The 26,883-nt window shown below is 39.4% G+C and overlaps 2 protein-coding genes across 3 annotated transcripts in view; one reads left to right on the top strand and one right to left on the bottom strand.

The window, feature by feature from the left end:
* CBR4 (carbonyl reductase 4) overlaps positions 1–26,883 on the bottom strand; it is a 133,928-nt gene that overhangs the window by 35,840 nt on the left and 71,205 nt on the right. The gene's annotated exons all lie outside the window — the stretch shown is intronic.
* The window catches only part of PALLD (palladin, cytoskeletal associated protein), an 86,433-nt gene that overhangs the window by 50,915 nt on the left and 8,635 nt on the right, over positions 1–26,883 (top strand). For both annotated transcript variants that reach the window (XM_034661394.1, XM_019798526.2), the window contains exons 2-7: positions 5,375–5,510; positions 8,504–8,602; positions 10,601–10,822; positions 14,537–14,686; positions 24,076–24,170; positions 26,087–26,219. In XM_034661394.1, coding sequence (XP_034517285.1) covers positions 8,525–8,602; positions 10,601–10,822; positions 14,537–14,686; positions 24,076–24,170; positions 26,087–26,219 — 678 coding nt within the window. In that variant the 5' untranslated portion in view covers positions 5,375–5,510; positions 8,504–8,524. The remainder of the gene's footprint in view (positions 1–5,374; positions 5,511–8,503; positions 8,603–10,600; positions 10,823–14,536; positions 14,687–24,075; positions 24,171–26,086; positions 26,220–26,883) is intronic.

The raw sequence follows: 26,883 nt of genomic DNA, 5'->3' as shown, positions 1-26,883 counted from the left end.
GAGGAAACTGAGGCATGTAGCCATTAGTAACTAGCCCAAACCACAGTGTTTTAAGCAGTAAAAAATAAGAGATTATGCCTTCTACACCTTTATTCCTGCTAAGTCCGAATTCCTTCCCCTCCCCATCTCTACTCGTCTGCGTCCGAATCGTCTTTCAGGATCCCAGATTCTCCTCTTTCATGGAGTCTTCTGCAGTCATGCTAGCCAGCACTCTCTTCTTTTTTTTAACTCCCATTGCACCTAGAATTACTACGACGTAGTTTGTTCCTTCATTTATTCTCCAACCTGATTATCAACCCCTCCAAGAGCAAAGACCACCCTTTAGGACGTGGCTATCTTCTTCTTGTCATGTAGAATACTTTTTAGACTATAGTGATAAGGCTTTTATTATTGTTTTTCACTTTTATGCATAGAATTTCTACTGCACAGAATTCCAGGATGTCATCAGGTGACACAGTCACTTATCTTACAAACCAACCATGGAGTTACAGGCTTAACAGAATATGTATTGATGTATTTGCCCAGCATTGTGCCTTCCTAGATACTCAATAAGTATTTGTGCAGTGACTGTTAGACATTTAAAAATCTGTCAGTTGATTGATTTGATTTCAGTGTTAATTGTTCAAAACAAAGAAAATACATGTACCTTAAATTCTGTAAGAGAAAATAATGTCTTTAAAATAGTGGGAAATAGAGATGAAGTAAATGTTCCTCTAACGCTTGTGATCTTTCTGTGTTTATGGAATGCCCTTGCTAAAAGAAATATAGAATGATCAGGATTTTTATGTGGGTGAAAGAGTAATTTTAATCTTACTCTTTGAAACTATAAAATATCTGGGTGGCAGGAACCCAGATCACAGTGAATGACTTCTCTATGAAATGTCCCAGAGCAGTTGTTCTTAAGATCCCCAAAGACTCAAGTATACTGAGAAATGTTTTTAAGCCACAAGACTACTGTTGTGAATAGACAGGTGTTTACTTGTTCAAGAGGACTCGTGGCTGACTTTTAAAAAACCAGTTCTCTGTTTCTATTGTTTAGGTGATCTGTTCTGGCCTTGACAGCCGCCCTTTGCCCCTTTCTTTCTTATTTGTGCTGAGAACCCCGGCTCTCAGTCTATTCTGCCTGCAGAGACACAGTGAAGCTTCTGTGGCCAGTGCTTCTCATCCTCACATAGTTGTGCAACTCGTTTATGTTGTCAAGTTTAAAGTAATAATGGGAACCCATGTGTCCCCAGTAATATGTGATGTGACACACAGCTGGCTTTCATTTTACCTTTCACGTGACTTCAGAATGTACCTCTTGTAGGTCACAGATGTTAAGGCTTTAGTTAAAAGCAGCACAGAACTTTATTTCCAAACTGTGTAATTTGTATGTGTTCTGAGCCTGACGTTTTATATGTGGTTTGATTACAGATGGCTTTGGGACAATTTTTCTTGCCTTAGGGAGGATGGCAGAGAGAGGTCAGAAGGGTAGTAAGGACGGCACATGTTGCATGGTGCACTGGGTGTTATATGCAAATAATGAATCATGGAACACTACATCAAAAACTAAGGATATACTGTGTGGTGATTAACATAACATAATAAAAAATTATTTTAAAAAAAAGTGCAGATAGGGGCGCCTGGGTGGCACAGCGGTTAAGCGTCTGCCTTCGGCTCAGGGCGTGATCCCGGCGTTCTGCGATAGAGCCCCACATCAGGCTCCTCTGCTTCCCTCTCTCGCTGGCTGTCTCTATCTCTGTCAAATAAATAAATAAAATCTTTAAAAAAAAAAAAAAAGTGAAGATAGAGGGACGCCTGGGTGGCTCAGTTAAGTGTCTGCCTTCGGCTCAGGTCATGATCCCAAGGTCCTGGGATCGAGTCCCACATCGGGCTCCCTGCTCAGCAGGGAGTCTGCTTCTCCCTCTGCGTTTGCCCCTCCCCCCGACCCTTCCCACCCCTGCTCTTCCTCTCTCAAATTTATTTGAAGAGAGAGCACAAGCAGGGGGAAAACGGCAGAGGAGAGGGAGAAACAGACTCCTTGCTGAGCAGGGAGCCTGACTTGGGCCTGATTCCAGGACTCCGGGATCATGACATCAATCGACTGAGCCACCCAGGTGCCCCAATAAATAAAATTAAAAACAAAAAACAAGAAGTGAAGATACATAGTATATCCATTCACTTATTCCATGAATGTTATTTTCAGGTCTGCTATTTGGCAAGCATTGTGATTAACCAGAGGCATGGTGTGAGAGAGGCAATTAAAAAAAACATAGATTAATAAAGTTTGATAAGTGGTATGAAGAAAACAGACACAGTACAATAACTAATGGGTAGACTTGGTCAGGGTCCTCCTTTCCAAGGGAACATTAATCTGAAGGCTATGTAGGCTGACAACATTGTCCTGAGAAAGAGAGTAAGGGCCAGAGGCGCCAGGCTCAGGAAGCTGGCACAGAATGCACATTTTTGTTGAAGGACGGTATGGTTCTAAAAATCAAGGTTATTATAAGTCATGATTCCTATGGCTCTTGCTGTTCCTGTGTCACAGATTCACCACCCAGCTCCTTAAAAATCAAGATCCATTCCCAAGGAGTAGGATACAACCAAGTCTGACCAAGACTTTGATGCTCACAGGATATCACAATATTTTTTTTTTAATACCAGTGTTTAACACCCTCCATCTGAACTTCAGGGCAAATGACTTTTAGAAAAGAAAGAACCTGGAAAAGCTGTCAGGGTATTTTCTGCAATAGGTATCAGAAGACTGGACTACCCGTCGATTAAATGCACCTGGTTTATTGATTTACATAACAAGTGTGGGGTCAGGCAGTCCCACGGGCAGGTCACCCGTGTCCCAAAAACATAATCAGGGCTCCGGGGTCTCTGTCTTTCCAAGCTGTCGTTATCAGCACGTCACGGGTTCTCCCCTTGTGCTCAGTGTGGATGCAGTAGTTTGGGGCATTACATTTTGACACAGTGGTGGCCAGTGAAAGAAGAGGCGCATTTCTTTCTGTGTGTTGCTTTTTAGAGGTGCGAAATTTTTAACTAGAGCACCTCACCCTTTCCCACTGCCATTTCCCCAATCTCAGTGGCCAGGCTCCACCACATGCCTCTGGCCACACTAACCAGTGTCCAGAGGTTTGAGACCACTCAAATTAATTTAGGTCAGTCACCCCTGAGTTTGGGCAGGTGGTCACCTTCTCTAAGCACATTGGAAGGTGAACACCCCACAAAATCAGGGGAAGTTCAGCAAGGACACAAAGGGGAACGGACAGGAGGAGCACAGGCCTCAGGACTCCATGGTATTACTGACGAGGGCCGAGTGCACCACGGTTACCGGATGCTCGTGTTTTCTCTTGCGTATTTAGTGACTGTCTTGTTCGCAGCATTTTTGGGTGAAATGGTGAGAAGCAGAGGGTTTGGTGAACCTCAGTGTTAATTTACATCCTCAGCCTTACTGGGGCTTTCTACCATATCAGTGAGGTGGTATCCAGCACACAATGCCTTGACATATTTTCAGTAAACCTTTTTTTTTAAACTTAAAAATGTCTTACCATAAAATGTATAAATAAGGAAGCATATACAAGGTATATGTGTAGTTTAAAAGAATAATAATAAAAATCATACCTGTTTCGAGTACCTTTGAAGGCTCCCTATGTCACCCTCCCCAGTCACATCCACAGCAGTCCCGGAGAGATAACCACTACCCTGAATTTCTGAGTTAATCCTTCTCTTACTTGTCTTAATGGTTTATGAATGTATGTTTCCCTAAGTTTATTTCTCAAACGTTTTTTAATGTATCAGAATCACCTAGAAGACTTGTTAAAACACAGATTACTAGACCCTAACCTGAGTTTCTGATTCAGTAGGTCTGGAGTGAGTCCAAAAATCTGCATTTCTAATAGTTTCTCAGGTGATGTGGGTGCCATTGGTCCAGGGACCCCCCTTTGAGAACCCCCGCCTTGGTAGAAGACCACTTAGCTTTTGTCTGTTTATAAATGGAAGCATATTTTATGTATTCTTTAACTTGCCTTTTTTAAAACTTGACATTACATCTTTGAAATTCAACTTTAATGAAATGGGTAGCTACAGGTCATTCATTTTCACTATTATATAGTATTCTATTTCTTTTTTTTTTTTTTTAAAGATTTTATTTATTTATTCGACAGAGATAGAGACAGCCAGTGAGAGAGGGAACACAAGCAGGGGGAGTGGGAGAGGAAGAAGCAGGCTCACAGCAGAGGAGCCTGATGTGGGGCTCGATCCCATAACGCCGGGATCACTCCCTGAGCTGAAGGCAGATGCTTAACCGCTGTGCCACCCAGGCGCCCCTATTTCTCTTGAATCTTTACCCACAGCCCTGAGGGAAAAGGAAGGAAGAAGGAAGCAAATTGCTTAAGGCATCAACAAAAATGATTCCCTGGCTCACATGGTCCAGGATGTTGTTGCTGCCCTTGGAAAGAAAAGTTCTGAGGTGTTACTTATCCCTAGGCTCTCCAGGAGGTTTAGAGGCTTGGGGTGTTGGGGTGTACCAGGCATAGCAGGACCTGCAGACCTTTTATAGCCCTTTAGTATAAAACAGACCTTTTATAACATTGGCCTCCTCTAATCAAATCAGGATAAAAGGGGATGGAAGGGAAGATAACAATATTTGCTTCAAATAAGCTAGACAGTATTGTTGAATAAATCGATTGCAAAGTATCAGGAGGATTGAATTTACGAAAGTATGAAAGAAGTATGTTCTCTTTCAAATCTTCTCAATAGCCATATATGGTATATATGTTTATACCTGTTTATAGGAAATGTTAAGAAACTTGCCCAAAGTCACAAACCTAATACCAGACAGAGCCAGATTTTTTTTTTTTAAAGATTTTATTTATTTGAGAGAGAGCAAGCATGAGCACAAGTAGGGGGAGCGGCAGGTGGAAGGAGAAGCAGGCTCCTGCTGAGCAAGGAGCCTGATGCGGGGCTCAATCCCAGGACCCTAGGATCATGACCTGAGCCGAAGGCAGACACTTAATCAACTGAGCCACCCAGGCGCCCCCAGTGCTAGATTTTAAACCTAGCTGCGATTACAAATCACACTGTATTTTCACTTTACATTGCTGCCTTCCTGTGACTAAAACACAGGCCTTCCCTATTCTTGGCATTTCTCTAACCATTGAGACCCACTTCCTAAAGTATGTCCACTTTCTCTGAAAACTGCTTCCAGTTAGTGTTACCTGAACACCGAAACCAGCTTTCATGGTTCTTTCCATAATTAATGGGAATAGATACAGCATTAGAAAAGAGCAGGACACACTGACACATGTACTGTCTTTGTTGGACTTGAATGTTTGGCTTGGATTTATGTGCCTGACAAGTGACTCTATTGCCTTGTGCTTTTGTCCTGCAGGGGATTTCCAAAGAAGGCCAATAGAACTGCTAGAATAGCTTCTGATGAGGAGATTCAAGGCACAAAGGATGCTGTCATTCAAGACCTGGAACGAAAGCTTCGCTTCAAGGAGGACCTGCTGAACAATGGCCAGCCGGTACGCAGAGATGGATTTGGGGCCTGGACTTGGACTGTTAGCTGCCCACATCAGAGAGCACTTCCTTCACTTTGGTTCTTGCACCTTGTCCACAAAATTGATTTCATTACCCCTAAATCTCAGTGTTCTTCTTAGCATTATGGCCTGAATCTAGGGAAAAGGGAGAAAGTGGAAAGGCTTCCATTATTTCCTGCCGGTCATGAAAACCATTCTTGGAGGGAAGATAGCAAGTTGGGGATAAAGAGGAAGGGCTGATTTCCTCTTTATCCCCAACTTGCTATCTTCCCTCCAAGAATGGTTGGGGAGTGAAACAAATGGGGAGTGAAACAAATGGGGAATTGCAGCATTACAAAGAAAAGGGAATAAATCTGGCTGGGTAGGAGGGGGAAGGTGTGCTCTGGAATGATCTATATATCTACCAAAAGTACCAAAAGGAGAATGTGGATTCTACGACATGTACTCCTACACAAAGACTATCTTTTCTGAGGACATGACCGCTGGAGTCCAGTACTGTCCGAGTAGACCATTCCTAGGTGCCGATTTGGTAATCTGAAGGAGTAACGCTTGTTTCACAGTACCGTTCTGCTGTCTGCACGGTGGATCTGGTGAACAATGTATATAAGATGTTTTCGCCATTGGACTTAAATGTTTTCTCAGCAGTTGTTTCTTATTTTTTACTGACCCTTCCTCTTATCACATCCAAGTATTTTTAAGGGGACAGGAAGAACAAGTCTCACAAATAAGATTTCCTAGGTGAAGGAAAGGAGCCTTTTGTGGCTTTATTTTGGAATTACCACCAGAAAAATTTGCCCGGCTCTTAAGTAGAAGAAAAGGGCCTCTTTGTATAAAAGCTCCCTCTCAGATACCTTTTTCAGAGTAGAAAGCTCTCTATGTTAAACACGTTTTCTAGGAATTTTAATTCTCACACATTGATAAATAAAAATGTGAGAACAGAGCATGTTTGATTGGAAAGGTGGAGGGTAGAGGAGGGGTGCTGAATGCTGCTTTTATTAGGGCATCCTAATCTGAGTTCAGGAAGATTAAAATTCTAATGAGATCTTGTGTTGGTCATTCATTTCAATGAGAATAGAAGATTTTCACAAAGGGAAAATATTTTCTCCCTGAAATAAGTAATTGCATGTGTAAATGTGCATACTCTGGAAGTTTTCCCTGGCTCTGTCAACTAAAGCCTTTGAAAAATTAAAACAAATACTTATGGGAACTTACTCAAGCCAGGTAAAGGCATTTCTCCAGTTTCTTGGGTTTTTTTGGATCTCTGTTTAAATATTCCTTATGGACTAAGATTCTCTTGGTTAAGGAGACTTAAGACTTCTATAAGCTGTTATATCATATTATGTATATTATATGTATATCTATCTGTTTAGCAGTGAACAACATTCACAACGAGTTCCAAAGATTTCCACATTTGAGAGTTTAAAAGGACAACTTTTTCCTAGTGTTGCATATTATTCTGTACTTAATTTTGGCTTCTGTAGACAGAGCTTGGATATCCACATGGCCTAGTGGTTTAGAAACAAAACTGAAGTAAATTTGGCTTTTACTGGTAGCAGGTGCATTCTGGCAAAGGACTAAGTATCAAATTGCTATTTCTGCTTATACGGAATAGGGTGGAAATTACACCAGTCCTACCTTTGATGTTGATACAGTTCTCCATGAAAACATTAGGAAGGCTTTTAAGAGAGCAGGTATTTAAAACTCTCTTTGAAAACCGAATTCAGTGATTCTTTAACAGATGTGAGAAGATTAATTTAAATAACAACATACTTGGACTGAGACAGTCCATGCACCAAACATCTACCTCTACCCCGTCTTATCCTCCGCCCCTTCTTCAGTAAATGAAATAATAGGAACTTCAGGACTCTGTCGTTCGGCACTAACTTGTTTCACTTCCCGGTTTCAGCTGGGACTAGAACCAGCAATTACTGGAAATTGTAAATTTATTCAACATATTTTCCTGATTAGAGAGTTTCCAATAGAATTTGCATCTATGTTCAGAAGTTTGGAAGTTTACTGAAATAAATTCTGTTGTTGTTGTTGTTTTTTTTTTTTAAGATTCTCCCTTACTAATTATTCTCTACTTTAAATCAAACACTTGTTTATGGGACAGAGGGTCTCTCAAAGTTCTTCCCAGACCTGTAATTCTAAGGCATTTTAGAAGCAAAACTCAAAGGCAGGAAACAGCCCAATAGACAGAACAAAAACGTTGGCATTTCTTTTGTTGTAAAGAATGGCCCAGCAAATATGCTTTGGCCAAATCTAGAGTCCTGGCTGCTAGATGCAAAAACATTACCACTTTGTTTGCCTGATGGGCAAGCAGTCTGCCTCTGAGTAGAATCTCGAATTGTGGATATTAGCTCTGGCAAGTATCTTTCACAGTCCTTTTGCTAATTCAGCCATGTGCAGTCGTTCTTTATGGACTAATATATTTGCCTACATTCACCTGCTCCACAGCAGCCTAGGAAATGCCCTTGGAGGTGAGAACCCCAAACAGAGGGGACCACCGCCAGCTGGTCTAAAACTTCCTTTATCAGAGGCTTGGAGCCGACTAGGCTGTTGTGAAGCTTGTGGACGGCTATGAAAATAACATTTCCTTTAAAAAGTATTTTGCTGTTTGAATATCTTTTTTCTCTATATGTCTCATTAAGGATTAGCACATGACACCTATTTTCTTTGTGGTTTCTGCCTTGTTTGATTGTTACATTCACCTTAAATTTGTGCTGTATCAGTTGGTGGCTCTCCAGAGTAGTCACCCCATCTCCCAGCACTGGGTTAGGTCACTAAGACCGGAAGGGGAGGGGAGTGACCTGAAGGAAGGGAAAGAAACAGACTCCTTTTACACACAGGCATCTGAAGGCTGAGAGAAAATAGTTACAGAAAACATCAAAACTCATTTTTTAAAATTCCGTATCGTGAGGCAGTATGTAACTGTGAATTTTCTAATATTGTTATTTTTTGTGACTTACTTTGTTTAGAGGTTAACATATGAGGAGAGAATGGCTCGTCGATTACTAGGTGCTGACAGTGCAACTGTTTTTAATATTCAGGAGCCAGAAGAGGAAACAGCTAATCAGGTACTGTGTTCCTCTGGACTAATAATTGTTTTTTTTAGAAAAATAATTATTATTCTGTTCCCTCTCCTCATCCTCTTTATGGACACTATTCTTGGGATCAATTCTGTGGGAAGTAGAGGGCAAGTCAAAGAAAAGTGGTGTTAATATCACCAATCAACCTCATTGCTAATATTTATTGAGCACATAGCATGTGCCAGACGGGTGTGTTAAGTGACTGATAAGAGTTATTTCAGTCAGTGATACCTGTTCTTTTTATCTTCTTATTGATCAATTTATTCTCCTTTCAAGTATCTTTCTGTTTTTCCTGTCCTGTGCTTTAATGCAAAATAGCTTCATGGGGAGAAACATTTTCACTGAAATTGTTTGAAATAGGTAGTGAATATTTCCAATTATATTCTTAACACAGTCAAGTATCTGTGTATAGAAAAAAATGATGTCTTTATTTTCCTTCACATATATAGTAGAAATCACTAATCAGCAGAAAACCTAAATTGCTATTTTTGTTCCCCTGCTACCGCCAAAAAGTCCCTTCATGGATTTGATGTAAGCTGTTTTATAATCTACACAGCTTCTGCTTGGAGTTTCCAGATGTAGTCTCGAGATTTAAAAAAAACTTTTAAAACAAGTTTAAAGGGTCAAGTAAACTCTTATAGATGTTGAGAAATAGGTCTGCCTCCAGTATCTGAAGACTTTTCTGTGTTAAATATTGCTACCACAATAAAACTAGAAATCTTGCTAGATTCTTATTTCTGTCATTAGTCTTCACTTCTTTTTTTTCTACCATTACAGGAAATTGGGTCTCCTCATGCTTCTGTAGGGAGTGCTCTGGACGGTCAAAAGGTTAAGATTTTCACCCTTCTTCTCCTTCCTGTCTCTCACTGTTATCTGTTTTCTCGTGTTCTTCTTTGCTTACCTGCATATCTATCTTTACTGCCATGTAGGAACTACAGGTCCTATGACCAGTGTCTATTTTTATTTAATATCAGATGAAGAGAATTACTGCAGTGTGCTTTTTGTCATATATTTACAGACTTGAATTTGATTCTTTCACTAAGTGAATACTCTGAACTGTAAATTGTTAAAAGTTTCTCATTTGTTACACCTTTCTGGGGGAAAACGTGCTGATTCTTAAACTGATTAATTTGATAGTAACTAAAACAAAACAACTCCTGTATTTTTTGCAGTTTTATTCATACTGTTGTATTTCTTCCCTCAAGACAACAGTTTTTTTAAAGGCAGGGTAACTTTTTTATGAGAAAACCTAGTTAAAACATCTTTTATTTGTTACTAAATAGAGAGTCTTTGGTACTGGGCTGCCTTGTTTTCATTGTGTTTTGTAACAAAAGAACTGTAGGACCCGCCTTCATCACCATAGGTTGTTGATGGCTACTTTGCTTTTGTCTTTTTAATCAAAATTCTGACTGGACTGTCAATTCCGTTTTTCTTTTTAAAGAGGGTGGAGAGTAGTTCCTACTGGCTGCAAAGCTGAGGAGGAGTTCAGAGGCTTTGTGGCTGAGGATTGTTAGGAATGAAAAGAAATGCCATTTTGCCCATTATCCGCTTGATAAAATGCTGTGTGACCCTGCAGCTGCCTGCCCTTCCGAAGAGCTGCACCAGCCTGCCTCAGCTTTCAGCCTACAGAAAGAAACCGCTGTTCCATCGTGTTTTCTTTTCTTGAACAGTTGAGGAATGCAAAGCTGTTGCCTTTTTCTTTCTTCCCCCCCCCCCAAGAGAAAAGAGAAAGAAATTCATCTTCATAGTTTTTTGGAGGGAGGAGGATGATAAGACCTGAAGACAATTTGAAATATCATATATACTTACCTCCAGATGTTTTTTGTTTTACGTGGAATTGAGTTGGGTTTGGACTTGTTTTTAAGTCTCTGGTAAAAAGATCACTGTCTTTTGAGTGCCTCAATGGAGAGGAGAATAAGACTCCTGAGACACATGGCACACAAGGGACTGAGGTTGCTAACATGACGTTTTTTCTGCCTGATACAGGAATACAAAGTCTCCAGCTGTGAACAGAGACTCATCAGTGAAATCGAATACAGGCTAGAACGGTCTCCTGTGGATGAATCAGGTGATGACATTCAGTATGGGGATGTGCCTGTGGAAAATGGAGTGGCACCATTCTTTGAGATGAAGCTGAAACATTACAAGATCTTTGAGGGAATGCCTGTAACTTTCACATGCAGGGTGACTGGGAATCCAAAGCCAAAGGTAAGCTGAAAACATGGCTTTTTAAGCTAAAATTCCAAAATACAGCATGTATAATAGGAGGAAGAGATACAGATGACCTTTCTCCGTACCCATGATGTAAAATGTTTGAGGTACTGTTAAGTTCAGGGCCTTCCTCAGGAGGCATTAGAAACCAAAGAGAGTAGAAGGGTAGAGTTTGGGTTTGAAGAATAGAATAGGAGAATAACAAATAATCGACAAGGAGTTTTTCATACACCTACATCATTTACTCATGTGATGTTATCAGTGTCACTCCCAAATTGCAGGTGACTGAACTGAGCTCAGTGAGGTTTAATTAACTTGCCCAAGGTCAAGGAGCTGGTAAGCGGCCAGGCTTGAACATGAACCCCATGCTGTGTCCCATGCAGAGAAGCAGTGCTTACCACAAATTATAAAAACTTCAGATCTTTAATCTACAGAACTGAGGCTTCCTGTACTTACAAAGAGGCTAGGGGCCAGAATACTGTTGAGAAAGGATATTCAAAGGAACTCTGATACTCAGGAGGATTAGGCTGACCTCCATGGGAGCCCTCTTTCTACAGACACATGGAAACAGCTGGATAAAGAGTTGCCCAGTCTTTAAAGGGAGACGAGAATAACTAACTGCTCACTAGTCCTGAAAGCAATAAACAGAATCACACTTTTCCCTAGAACTTGGGAGAAAAGAATGAAAAAGGTGCCCACGAGAAATGGAAACTCCACATTTACACTTTCAAATGATATGAAGCCAAAAGCTGAGACATTTATATGAAATTTAGTCCAGGATGATTAAAATCCTTGTTTCTGGCAGAAGGAAGCAAAAACTGCCCCAGAGAACACTCTCACAATTTGGGGCATATGAAACTTCTGTAGGGTAAGAGGGAGGAAGAAGAAATTCACAGTAAAAACTTACAAACCACATGAGAAACAATGATAAGGAGAATCAATAGCAAAAGAAACAAGAAAATAGAAGCTCAGGTATTGCACAATATTGAACAGTCTTAAGCAAACTATAAAATAACCGTTTAAAATGATTGAAGCAATTTTAAAAGAAACAAAGTGGGGGCGCCTGGGTGGCTCAGTGGGTTAGGTGTCTGCCTTCACCTCAGGTCATGATCCCAGGGTCCTGGGATTGAGCCCCACATTGGGCTCTCTGCTCAGCAGGGAGTCTCCTCCTCCCTCTACCCCTCTCTCCACTTGTGCTTACTCTCTCTTTCTCTCAAATAAATAAATAAAAATCTTTTTTAAAAATAAAAATAAATAAAGAAATAGAAACTTTAATGGAAAAAAAAACAGGACAATACCAAAGACCAGGCAAATTTGTAAAACAAGCATATAGAAATGAAAAATACACTCACTGAAATTAAAAGCTTAACAGTAATGTCACAGAGAAAGAGCAAAGAAAATAGCCTTAAATTTTCAAATGCATATCTACCTAAGATGAGACTTTTATAATAATAAACTGTTGTTAGAGAAAACTTCTTTATTTTTGGCATAATTTGGATAATGGCTGTGTATTCACAAACATGATATCAAATTCATGTACTAAAAATAAATGTGCAGCTTATGAATGAAACTCAACAAGAAATTGTATGTTAAGCTTCCAAAATCTTCACAAAGATCCCTTGTTATTTTCAAATCTTACTCAAGGCTTAAGGTCATTAATTAAGTTCTAAGATGACTAATTCTTGTTTTAAAGAACGCTATGTTCACCTGAGAGATGGGCTGTTGTGTTAACATAACTCTGCTTTTCTAGTAGGAATTTAAATGCTTCACAGCTTTAAGAGGCTTAATTTTTTGAGAATTTTTATTGTTAGATTGTCTTCTTTCACCTTTCCTTCCTTCCCCTTCCTCCCTCTTGTCCTCACTGCAGTTCTTTTTCTTGCCTCCCTGGTTTACTGAAGAACTGCTGCTTCTGCGCATGGTATATAAATTACATTAGGACAGTTAAAGTATGGGATATTCCTCATGTTTTAAAAAATACATCCTTTTTTTTTTTTGCTTATTTTTTTTTTTAAATTGTATTCTCCCCTTGACATGCTCGTTCCATATGGAGAGGTGAGAAAATTGAAATTAAAAGGAATTTCTAATTCACCCTGTTTTCATCTCTTGTACCCTCCCGTCTTCTCCATCAGCAGTGTTGGTAAAATTGTTGGACTGCTTCTTATTTCTCATTTGAAAGTTGTATTCCAAGTACAATGGATATTAGAAGTATGATTAAAGGAAAGAAACAAGTCTGAAGAACTGGCGTAGAGGCAAAAATGCAAAAGGAAGAAATTGTATACTAATCACAGCTTCTCTGTTCCATCAGAAAACATAAAACCACCAAGGAGAGAATGATAATTATGAAATATTGTGCTTTATTTAATTTAATTTAGTTACGAGTTACGAGTCTAGTTGACTCATTTTTAGGTTCTGGAGATTAATAATACAGTCTGTAAATTTAGAGCTAATTGAAAAATAGGGGTTGGAAACGTCTGACAGCAGTCAGATCCCGATTATTCACGCGCTTATTTAGTGCTACATATTTCTAGCTGTTCCTTTCTTAGAAATATAAGCTTCAAAGAGATTTTTCAGATTCAGAGGCTCACGTACAGAGAGTTGAACTTGAATGCCGATTGTGGTCTCAATTTGCATATGGATTTACATTAAGGAAGACGTTGATTTTAAAAACTGAAGGTTCTAAAGTAGGTTTCTTCTGTTAGGAATGAGTTAGGAATGCTTTAGGTTGCCAGGAACAACAGGGACAACAAAGAACTTGGTGGGGCTTTAGAAAGGGGGATTTGTTTAGTTCCCTAACCGTAAGTCTAGCGGTGGGTCGATGCGGGCATTAGTTCAGCATCGCAATCCTGGGAGGGCCGCTGGCACTGTGATTCACCATTATGGCCCCATGTCTCAACTGTCAAAAAATAATAACTCATCATGAAGGACCCGTGTGCCAGTGATTTTATTTAAAGATGAGGGAAGGTAGGAGGACCTATGAAAGAGGTAGTTTGACCACTTTAAAATGTGTTACTTAGTCCAGCTTTATTTTTACTTTATTCTTCACATTTAATTTTCTATCAAACCAAGTTAAGATATTATTGAAAATTATTGGAGGTTTAAATACTATTATGTTTTCCTTAACTTAGTGGTGAGAGTGGACAAACTTTCAACCTTCGAGCATATGCTCCTTGGCCCAGAATTAAAGCAGTAGAGCTCCACCCACGACTGACCCCTAACTGTTGCTCACTCCTCACTGCCGTTTTGTCTAACACAGTCAGTGGAATGGTTAGAGTTTGGGGTCTTTGTTCTCTAAAATAACCTTCTTACCTTTGCTTTACAAGTAACACATTTTACTTCAGTGCATTTCATTCAGTACATGTGAAAACAGAAGCAAAAAGAAAAATGCCTGTAGAGCCACCCCAGGACTAACTACTGTCCACGTTCGGTATAGATCCCGCCATATAAATAATATGTAAAAAATATGTGAAAAATATGAATACCTACTTATATACGTATTTTTAAAAATAAAGATGTATAATTTTTAAAAACTAAAATAGAATTAAATCTGTTACCTACTTTTTTCACTCAAAAATCAATTCAGATGTTCTGTTTAACGTTTTAACATGCAAACTCCAATCAGCTCTGTAGGCCCCACAGTTAGTATTTCGCAGTCCCCTAAACTGAGCAGCACTACACACATCCTTAATCTTTCATCATTGCTTCCTCTCACAGATCTATTGGTTTAAAGATGGAAAGCAGATCTCCCCAAAGAATGATCACTACACCATTCAAAGAGATCTTGACGGGACCTGCTCTCTCCACACCACAGCCTCCACCCTAGATGACGATGGGAATTACACAATTATGGCTGCAAACCCTCAGGTAAAGATTAAGGGTAGAGGTCTGGCTTCAGTTCTCTGCATAGCGCTTACAGGCATTTATTTGGAGAAAGGAACTGTTTCATTAAAAGGTAGAATCACATTTCTTTGACTTTAAACTATCTCCCCAAATTCTACATGCATTTTGGTTTTGGAGGATAGAAAAATTCTTTGTTTCATTAGTATTTATTTATTCCATCAGGTGTTTTTCACATGAATAACTCCAGTGCAGATGTGTATTCGGCCTACAAATCTTAGGGCCTAAAAGTTACACTTCTTACTTCGGTGGTGGGGTTGCAGTGGTGGACAGAACAAAGTCCTGAGATAGAAAATAAGTCCGTAAAAACATCCATAAATAATATAATTTCAGATAGGATCAAGTTCTATGAAGACAAAAAAAGGATAGTGAGTGACATACATAAATATGCTGTAGTAAAAAAATTCTCAAAAAGTAAAATATTTAAAAGAAATATATATACTTAATGCAGTGGAATTTAAGTATATAAGTGTACACAAGTCATGATTTTGCTGGCATCTGTGTATGGCATTCAGGCTTAGTTTCCGTCCAGATGTTTGCTATTGTTTTTGCTCTTTGATTTAGGGTCAAAAAATCAGCTGCCTACTTAGAATTTAATAGGCAGCTACTGGGTATCAGGTTCCCAGCTCAAGCCTGCAAGTTCTTTTTTGAGTGTCAGGTATGTTTTAGGCACTGTTGCTGGGTAGGGAGGATGCAAAAATGAGTAAGAAGTGATTTTGTACCTTCAGAGCTGAATGTATGACAGGGTAATTTTACAAAGTCAGCAGAAGTCATGTAAATAGCACACTTAAAAAAAAAAGCTAAAATTAACAATTTTATTATATAACTAATGAAGATTGTCCAGTTGTGTTTTTTAAATCTCTGACCTATTTCTATCATTCCATATTTCATTATTTCTTTTGAAGGAAACATGAAGTGGTAGAAAATGATACAAATAATTTCAGCAAAGCTTACACAATTCTAAGTTTGTGCAATGTTTATCCTAATATTACATTGTCACATAAACATCTATTTCTGCAGTAATACTAAGATTAGAATGAAATTCTAATTATCCACAAATCAGGTTGTGATAGAGCATAGCAAACTCTTCACTGTCAACAGTTTCCATATTAAATATGCACTTTCTTGAGGTTCTAATTTTTCAATCAGTGAATACATGACTGTCACCTTGAAAAACAGTCAAAAGCACAACTTTTACTAAAAGTTACATTGTAATACTTATTTGTGTCCATGTTTGGAGGATTTGAGGGAAAAGAAGTAGAACCTGTTTTTTCTTTCTCATTGTATTTTAGTATACTTCCTTGACTATTATTAATAAATTTGTTTTCAGTTTCTGCCTCCTAAATACTAGTGGAGAACTCAGCAAAATCCAGAATTTTTCTTCATGCTAGGTCCTTTATTCCTCTTTCTAGAGGAATCAAAGGACCTTTGTCACAGAAAGGTCTAGAAAGGTTGGAATGTATTATGAGATCGAATTGCCAGTCCTGGTCCTGATGTTAGTTCTGAGGCATTTTTCCTAGTGAATGTTTTAAACCATTATTGGAGTCAGCGGTTTTCTAGAACAAAGAACATAAATGTAAAATTGCCATTATGAGCCTGCTTCCAGTCTTCTTCAAATTATACTAATGTCGTTTTACATGTGGAAAAGTTCTAAGCGGGGAGGGACTCCACTGGCCATGAGCAGAGCTGGAGATTGCATGCCAGCGTCTGAGCGTCTGACTACTGACAGGTGATGACAATGTCCTTAGATGAAGCAGGCTGCTGACGATCCCCTTTGGAACACAGAAGAGGAGGAAGGGAAAGAAATGAAAAGAATGAAATGACACCACAGAAACCAGAAACACAGAACAGATCTGGTGCTACTGAAAGGCCTAAGTGGTGCAGGTCAGGGGTGAAGAGCCTGAACTTTGGCATCAGACAGATCGGAGCTGAATTTCCATCTCTGCCACTCACCACCCATGTGACCGTGAGCAAGTCACCTAACCTCTCTGTGCCTCTTTCCTCTTCCATGAAATGAGAATAATCCTGTGGATTTAAATCATGCATTCGGTTTACCTGGCACCTAATATGCTTTCAGTTAAAAGCTTTTTTTGTCATGGTTTTAATTCAGAGACACTAATAACCCTGTCTTAAAGCTGCAGCCCTAAAAGTGAGCAGAAGCCTGTGGACTTAGGATGTAAAGGATGGTTCTGTTTCCAGATATTCCAGTCCTACTATTAGAGTAAGCGAGTCAGTTCGGGATGGAGTTTCTACCCAATGTGTTGCTGGTGTGTGGTCTTCTGAGCTCCTGGCTTTTCCTTTTGACCACCCCCATGGGAAAGGGGTGAGTTAGGCAGCAGATGTGGCTGTGCCACAACTGCCACAGCTGTGGGCTTGGACGGAGGGAGCTGCGAGCCGGAGACCGGCCATGCCCACAGCTGACAGGAGCCACACATGAAGCTGGGAAGTTGCTTTGCTCCCAGCACACTCGGCGCCAAAGGCCCAAAAGAGAGCTGTCAAGGCCCTCCCTGCAGTCCCCAGAGAATTCTGCTGCTTTACCAAATCCCAGGATAAGTCCCAAAGTTAACCCTCTCTCGTTCTTGGCCTCTACCCTTTGAAGAGGAGACAAAGAAATGAGAAGTGGACCAGTTTGTATCAGGTAGCCCAAAGCCGGCCCTTCGAACAGAACGTCCCAGTGATTTCAGCAAACAGTAATGTGACTGCTCTGGGTCTGTCAGAGGAAGCAAAAGTCCAAGACCTGCAGAGGTCACAGGAACCAAAGCAGTTCCCAAACCGAGAATTCCAACTGTCTCTCAAGGTTAGCTGCTCCAGCCAGTATTCTAGTTAGAGAGGGTGAGACTAAATTATGTCTCCTTTTCTACCTAACTGACCAAAGGAAGCCATAGGAGGGAAAACTTGTGAAGACAATCTGAGGAAATCCTGAAGGTGGGCATGCAGATGGAAGCTGCTGTGGGAGAATTTTTATATTTATGGTACTTGGTATTAATTGCTATTCCAAGTGTCAGCATGTTGTCTGGTTGATTTTAATTTCCTGCTCTCCCCTGGCGTCTTCAGTAGCAGGTATGTGCAGATATGCCAGATGCAGGTTTTGTGAGCTACCCCCCAGAAACCGGAACAGCCTTCACTGCCCATTAGAAAGACAAAGAGGCGTTTAAACCATGATCATCTGCAGTCCATTTTTTTACCTAATCCTTGATATAAGTCATCATTTGTTGTTTATGGGAATACCATAATAGATATGTTTAACAGTTTTAATCTCTATGTTATGTTACTGTGTATTAAGCTATATTGCCATTCTTGTAGTTTGTGATTAAAACATATTTTGAGGGGCGCCTGGATGGCTCAGATCACGATCTCAGGGTCCTGGGATGGAGCTCTGCTTCTGGCTTCCCGCTCAGTGGGGAGTCTGTTTTTCCCTCTGCCCCTCCCCCATTCATACTCGCTCATGCGTGCGCGCTCTCTCATAAATAAATAAAATCTTTAAAAAAAAACATGATTTAAAAGAAACATGATATAAGGCACTGAGAAAAATCTGAAAAGTCAAAGCTGAGTTTTTTAAGATACATTAATCCCAAAAGCGTAACATGTAGTCAAACGAAAACTTGATTCCCCAATTCCTTGATGCCCTTTGGTTACCTTAAACTTTTTTTCACTTTTTAAATGTATTTGGTTTGAAAGGGAGACAACTACATCTATTTTTTCTGGTACACTGTAGTGTACATGATGTGGAATGACCAAGGGAAAGAGGAAAAGGCTGGAGTGGAAAAATGAGTTCAGTAATGAAACACAGACGGCAGAGCTTTCCTGAGCAGTGGAAAGTAATTACAGAGAGCAGCCAAGAGAAAGGGTGAGAACCAAGGAAAGAGAGAAATACTCAAGTTCAGCAGAATATTTTATAGAATATTCTTCCACCTGGGTTCATCTTCTGGGAATAAGAAACACATTAGATATTGTTGACGGCATCCAAATTCTACTTGGGACGGAACACACAGCTCTAAACACACACTGGACACTGTGTGTCACACTGCGTGTGCTGCGAGGGCAGCTCATGAGAGACCGAAGTGGTCACATAGTTGAGTGAAATAATGAGTGATTATGCAGTGCTACACCAAACAGAATGCCAAAATGAGAATCACAAATGCAGTTTTAGACTCTAATCCTATCTTTAAGACACAACTAAATCTAAACATGAATGTTTTACTTTGTTTTGTTGTGTTGCTAAGTTACCCTGTGCTGCACTTGGAGCTTGGAAGGGCTGTTTTGCAACTTGATGTTTCCTCAAATTGCATTATGTATACAAGTGGCAAGCTTTTACAAAGACCTGTGTGCCACTGTTAAATTTCATAAGCTAGGAAATATAAATGTTATTTCCATATTATATAAATAATTGGCCTTGCATGAGGCATAAATAATCTTTACAAGCTGGATATTTAATACATAATCACTTTAAAAATTCAAACTTATTACTTGTTCTATAGCTTTAAACTCTGTGGATTTGTTTGGAATAGAAAAGTAACGCACAGCTGAATTAAATTTAAGAAGTGGGTTTGCTTGTGTTTTGTTTTAGCATTAGAAGGTTTCCTGGCTCATTTCGAACTTTAAACATTCACTTCCATTATTCCTTTATGTGTTAATAATAAAGTGGATAGAAATGAGAAAGTTAAAAGCAAAGGCAGCAGCACTGACGTGCATCAGAGCCTGGCAGTCACAATTACTGGGGTTAATTGGCGCCTTAGCACAATGAGAATTTTGTATGACCTTCATAAATAAGATGACCAGACTTAAAAATCTGAACTTTCAATTGCGTGTATCTTTTCAAAAGTGTTTCACTGAATTCTGGGGTTCCCCCCAAAAAAATGTCAGAATTATACAACTTGTTAGTTTGGATGCTTTCTAAATGCTCCTGGTCATTGATTGGTTAGTAATACATATTTAGCCAATATCACTGTATTATCAAACTAACAATTCTGCCTCCTTAAGATCCTGCCTTTCCCTTTATGTTCAGAACTGAAACATGTTGTAGGAGTTTAAAAGGTGGCAAATGGTGACACACTCCTTTTTCTTAAATTTGGGTAAAGATATTCTGTGGCAGTATTTGTGTATGTGGTTCTCAGTAGTAGCAGTAAAAATCTTGAAAACATTGTAGAAGTGTGTAATCTTTAGGGAGTAGTATGCCAATCTGTTGACCCTATTTTTTGGAGAGGGAAGAGGAGTCAGGGCTTTTCCTAAGCAGAGTCTAATGGTTAGAGTTGAGTAGGACATCTTTTATCTTATGCCTCAAATGCAGCCATTACATAAATGAACACATTGAATATACCAGTGTGCGTGACACCGTCCAAGCAATAGCATAAGTTTTTCCTTTGGAGTAAATTATATCCTGATAACTAAAGAAAGGAAGAAAGAAAACCCCACTGCATATGAAAAAAACAAACTTTTTTTTTTTTAAAGATTTTTATTTATTTATTCGACAGAGATAGAGACAGCCAGCGAGAGAGGGAACACAAGCAGGGGGAGTGGGAGAGGAAGAAGCAGGCTCATAGCAGAGGAGCCTGATGTGGGGCTCGATCCCAGAACTCCAGGATCACGCCCTGAGCCGAAGGCAGATGCTTAACCGCTGTGCCACCCAGGCGCCCCAACAAACTTTTTAAAACAATTCTAAGGGATACTTCATGTCCATCTGGTCGTTATTATAATTATATCCATATTCAGTGCTGTAATAATTTAACATTTTGAGTGTTTACTGTGTGCAAAACACAAGACTGAGTACTTTACACACCTATTAACTCATTTGATCTTCATAAGAACCCATGCAAGACTGGTTAACTGTATGGTTCTATTTTCTAGATAAGGAAACTTACTTAGGAGGTTAAATTACCTGACTAACGTCACTCAGTTATAAGGGACAGGCCTGGTTTACAAACCTAGGCTGACTCCAGGGCGAAGGAGGGTCATACAAAGGAAACTAAGACTCATCCCAGCATTAAGAGCACTGAGGGGCAGGGGAGACTGTCGTTAAAAGAGGTGTCTGAAAGAATCAAGAAGAGGACTTATCAAAAAAAGGACTTAAGAGCATACTCAGGCAAAGTATAACCACTTGGAGAAATTTACTGGAGTCAACCAAGGTGTCAGGACCCTTGAAAATCATCTTGGTGCATGTCTGTGCATATATAATGTCTAGTAAAACAATACCCAGGATGACTAATAGTGTTAATTTATGATATCAAGATCTATTTGATATTTTAAAGATAAAAAGCATCTTAGGTTTTATCATTTAATCTTTACAACATCTGTGTGAGACAGATCAAGTGCCCTGGTTTTTACAGAAGAAGACACAAAGTCTTGAACAAATTTGGTTTTTTGCCCAAAGTCTTAGGAAAGTCAAAACTCAAATCCAGGTTAGAGAAAATTTTTTTATCTGCTTCCCCAAATTCAAGGTTAAAGGCTGAATTTAACTTACATCTTTTTCTAACCGCATAAATAATTAGTTGATGTTAACTTCCCTTGTGGATCGTCTGGGTCTTAAACCACAAGGAAAAAATCTATCCAAATTATATAAATCTATTTTAATCTATCCAGATTAAAATGAATTGTTTAAGTAGCGAAGCAAATAGTAAGGAAGCCCTATCCCGTATCACTACAGTTTTGAAGCTATTTGTGTAAAGCAAAACAAAATCCCCCCCCCCCGTCTTTAGCCCCCAGAAGAATCAATGGATCTTACATGTTCGCTTGTTAAAGCCATGACGCATCAGTTGGGTAATGTTAACGGGGTCTCCTAAGTCAGTCATGTCTAGATTTTTTTGTAGCAGGCATAGATTTGGAGGGGTTAGATGAAATTAATTTTCAGATTTCAGGCTAGCTTAGGGGGACTTCCAAGTGTTTGCCAAGAGCTTAGCATGAGAGAATTTACATCGTGTGGCCTGAACTTTAGAAAGAACAGATCTAAGTTAGAAATAATCCCCCTCATAACATTCCCTGGAAATTTTCAAGAAAGGCAGTGTTTAAATATGACCTCCATAGCAAATACTGTGAATGCTAGAGGAGGTTACATATCTAATGGGATAAGACTACTTCAGTTTTGCTTCTTTACAACCTCCACATTGTGTGATAGTTCCTCGTTCTCCTGTCTGTATTACAGCACTGTGTTGTCTTTGCCTTTTCGGAGTGGTCAAGGCCCCAAAGAAGTCCAGGCTGGGGGGAGACTGGACAGCCCTGCTGACTGGATTCCTGCCCTTCACCGAATCCTGCCACGGGGTTTCTCTGTGTCCCCTCCACCACTGTGCTCCCTTGCCCCAGTTCACTCTCGGGTGGAACTCAGCAGTTCCTCAAAACATACAGAACACCTTTGCTTCTGTAACCTGTCTATACTGGCAGCCTGGCAAAATGAGAGTCAGTGGTAAATTTGGGCTGTAAGTGCACCTGAGGGCAGCTCATCCACTGGGAGCTCGGAATCCCAAAGTCTAATCATTAACGATCTGCTTCTCATTTTTCCCCTCTTGCTGTTCCCTCTGGCCATCATCAGAATCTAGAAGTAGAACTGTTCACAGTCTCCTGGGTGTAAGAGGAGAAAATCATCTATTTTGCTACTCTACTAGTAAGAGGAAAAAATTAAGAGAAGGGGCTAAAATAAAAAGCCAAAGTAACAATGGTGATTTATTCATGTCCTCTGAGTCCTCTAAGTATTACTTTTGTCTATCCTATGACAGCATTTATATCAGTTTTTCAAGTTGAGAGAGAAATTTAAGAGATAAGACTTGAGAGAGAAAATACAGCTTTTCATTAGATAGGCCTGTATCATACAACCCACATATTTTAGATATCTCACTGCTTTAAATCATGACTATGCTCATTTCATGGGAAGATGGAAACCTATAGTCATGCTACTGTCCTCGTCCTCCCCTGCATACTTCTCACATAATGCTGCTTTCATCATGCTGGCATCTCTTCTGATATATGGTTTTTAGAAGGAATACGACTAACATTTAATATATATATATTACTAACTAAAAAGATCTGTCAGAAAACTAAAATCATCTAGTTAGATTTCAGAATTAGCTACAACCTAAACAAATCATAAAATGGGCAGAAGATATGAACAGACACTTTTCCAATGAAGACATACAAATGGCTAACAGACATGAAAAAATGTTCAAAATCATTAGCCATCAGGGAAATTCAAATCAAAACCACACTGAGATACCACCTTACGCCAGTTAGAATGGCAAAGATAGACAAGGCAAGAAACAACAATTGTTGGAGAGGATGTGGAGAAAGGGGATCCCTCCTACATTGTTGGTGGGAATGCAAGTTGGTACAGCCACTCTGGAAAACAGTGTGGAGGTCCCTTAAAAAGTTAAAAATTGAACTACCCTATGACCCAGCCATTGCACTACTGGGTGTTTACCCCAAAGATACAGACGTAGTAAAGAGAAGGGCCATATGCACCCCAATGTTCATAGCTGCATTGTCCACAATAGCCAAATCATGGAAGGAGCCGAGATGCCCTTCAACAGATGACTGGATTAAGAAGCTGTGGTCCATATATACAATGGAATATTACTCAGCTATCAGAAAGAACGAATTCTCAACATTTGCTGCAACATGGACGGCACTGGAGGAGATAATGCTAAGTGAAATAAGTCAAGCAGAGAAAGACAATTATCATATGATTTCTCTCATCTATGGAACATAAGAACTAGGAGGATCGGTAGGGGAAGAAAGGGATAAAGAAAAGGGGGGTAATCAGAGGGGGGAATGAAACATGAGAGACTATGGACTATGGGAAACAAACTGGGGACTTCAGAGGGGAGGGGGTGGGGGAAGGGGATGGACTGGTGGTGGGTAGTAAGGAGGGCACGTATTGCATGGTGCACTGGGTGTTATACGCAACTAATGAAGCATCAAACTTTACATCGGAATCTGGGGATGAAAAAAAAAAAAAAAAAAAGAATTAGCTACAACCAACAGGTACTTGACCATGAAAATGGAATTCCCGCAAGACAGTTAACGTCATCCTGCTATGTTTTATAATTCAACTTCATGTGTTAGGGAAACCATAGCAGATTATAATTAATTCAGTAAGGACTGTCATTTTAAATACCATTCTAGATAAAACAGAAAAGCTTTTTTAGTAGTTCAAAGAAAGACCTAGTCACCCAGTTCCTTAAACAAATACAGAGTTTACCAAGGAGTTTAACTCAGGGAAGGTACATTTCTGAGAGGGATTGGTGTCTTTTACCAATATGGCGTATTGGTTTGTTAAGAAATAATGTCTTATGGAGAACAGAACAGTAATCATGGTGCTTAATGGTTAGTTGTTTTGCATGGCAAATCACGTCTTTTCCTGATGTCTCTGCCAGGGCCGCATCAGTTGTACTGGACGCCTAATGGTACAGGCTGTCAACCAAAGAGGTCGCAGTCCCCGCTCTCCCTCAGGCCATCTTCATGTCAGAAGGTATTTCACATGTTTTTTCCTGTAGGTGTTACTACTGTTTTTAGTTATTACTGTAAATTGAACACTATTAGAATCATGGTGTGACCACAAAACAGTGAACACAGAAGACAGAAGAATGTGAATAGGGTCTTAAGGTGTATCCATTGCCTGGCTCCTTGATTGTTCTACTCCGTTGCAATTCAGAAAAGGGAAAGGAACAGACAGTTGCTAAGGTCGCTATCGCTAATTTTTAAAATAGGGCCCAGTTTATATATGAAGCAGTCAAGACTCAACACCTTTAAATGGCAGGCACATTAACATGAAAATACTGTTAAATGGTACACAAACATTCAAAACCAAACTTCTCCAACCAGCAGCTGTCTAGACTAGCCATGACAAATTGCTGCCACTAAATTTCTTAAAATCGGCTAGTTTGCTAATGTTCATTTTTCAGTCACTTAGTTCGAAACAGTTTAGATGACAGTTTTGTAGGTAAGATGTGCCCTATTCTAAATGCTTAGCAAGTAGTTGCTAACAATAGAGTGTGCTTTCTGTTCCTAGTCACCCTGAGCTCATGCGAGGATGTTGACGGAATAACAGTAGGCAGGGACAACAGTAGGCAGGGACGAGGAAAGGATAGCACTTCCTAGTAACATATTTGCACTTAAAAAAATATGGTAAGTCATCCAGCCTGTCATCTTGGGTTCCTATTTAGATATTTTACAGAGCCCGATCCAGTGGCCCTGACTGTAAGCTGCAGGCCACAGATGCAAATGCTGGTGGTGAAGAGAATGAATGTATATATACTAAGTTAGGCTCACAGAAGGTCAGCCAGGAACACTGAGGAAGCACCAGACGAGTGCTCTGTCTACACCTTCTGTGACTGGACGCACAGAGCCCTTTGCTCAACAGTTTGGAAGACAGTTTAATATTCTAACTTGTTTGTGGCCTATCTGTTCACAAGACCTAGGCCTGTGTGTATGCTACAAACACAATGGATTTAGTAGCACATCCATTCGCTTGCATTATTCTTCTGCCTTTCTTGTGTCTTCAATATATTTAAGCTTTTCCATGGATTATTGTCTCCTAGAAAAGCATTCTGCTCAGAAATTAGATCTGTACTTGGAGAACAGTAAACGATATAAAAAAGCTGGTAATTATTAGCCTGTGACACTGAGCTTTCATTTGTTCTACTCTTTTTTCTAGTTAGGTGTTTTTAAACTTCCCTGCTAGTGATTAGTGACAATTTATGTTCAGTACCTTCTTCCTTTCTTACATCTTCCCTGCAGTTACTTTAAATTGGTGTTGTTCTGAAAGGTTTCTCTAGCAACATACTCAAAAGCAAGAGAGACGCACAAAATCTGGGAGACTTTCACAATTTTATTTTAAAGTTAAAAAATATAATTTGTTTTCCTGTTGATATGAAAAGGAATTTTGATTAGAAAGATATGATAGTTTTACAGAATAATAAATTTTAATTTCCAATAAATTTCAAATCACAGCGGAAAGTTTTACTTTCTGTTGGGAAAAGATTTGGTAATAAATGAGCAACAGCTGCTGCTACTTCTCATACAGCTCTCAAAAATATTTATTTAGGGAAAAAATAGGTTAATAAAGAGTACTTCATTTTTTCCCATTTCCCCTTTTGTGATTTGTATTAGCTTTAAGGATTAGGATAGCAGAATTGTTTAAGTTCTGTAATTATCAGACTATTAAATTCATAATAAACTTTCAAATGAAATGAGATTTTGCTAACTTTTCTGACTTTATGTGTAAACTTCAGGAATAGGAATCAGGTAAAGAAATTATATTATTACTCCACGTATTATTAAAAAAAATCAAGAGCCTGAAAATAACTTCTGTCTTCCTCCCTCCCCCTACCCCTTTGTTCCTTCCTTTTCTTCCATCTTTCTGTTTATAATCTGTCTTGTCCTAAGGCCTCGTTCTAGATCAAGGGACAGTGGAGATGAAAATGAACCAATTCAAGAGCGATTCTTCAGACCTCACTTCCTGCAGGCTCCTGGAGATCTAACCGTTCAAGAAGGAAAACTCTGCAGAATGGATTGTAAAGTAAGAGTTTATTACTGCCTGCAAATCTCTTGCCTCCCTCCCCCCTCACTGCCATTTCTCTTGAGTCCCTTTTAGGGAAATTATGTAAGGTGCGCACCCTTACAATGTTTACAGCCTACAAGAGAAAAAAAAAGGAGTGACATATACTGGATGTTTATATACTGCTCTGTCATTCCTTACCTTTACTCTGAAATTTTTATTAAATGTATTCTTTATTTAGAACCCAACATACCATACTGTACACAGTCACTGGGAGGTTTAAGTTTACCATTTTGTTGAAGTGATAAACGTGTTAAATCTGTCATGTCCTAATAATTAGTTTATCTTCATTCTTTTTTCATATAAATTTTGTAGCCATATCTACTCTTTTATTCCTCCCATTTCTAAGAGAAGTTAGAGTGACATCCTTCTCTTACCCATTTCACAGCAGGGCCGCTGGGTAGGCAGGTTTCCATTAGGTGTGAGTTCTGAAATTGCATACAAGGTTATGTGTATGATACAGCTTTCATCATTTTCTCAAAGGACCTCGAGACCAGAAATGTTTAATAACCACCGCTGTGAAATTTTTTTTTGGATTGTTTTGGTTTTTTGCCCCATTATTTATTGATCTTAAATTTTAGATCATAAATATGGATAAGGTTTTTAAAATTTGGGCTCCCTCTGC

The sequence above is a fragment of the Ailuropoda melanoleuca genome, chromosome 5 (genome assembly GCF_002007445.2).
Source record: "Ailuropoda melanoleuca isolate Jingjing chromosome 5, ASM200744v2, whole genome shotgun sequence".
NCBI classification, from domain to species: Eukaryota; Metazoa; Chordata; class Mammalia; order Carnivora; family Ursidae; genus Ailuropoda; species Ailuropoda melanoleuca.
The sequence above is the reverse complement of the archived record's forward strand: the minus strand, read 5'-3'. Positions and strand labels throughout refer to the sequence as shown.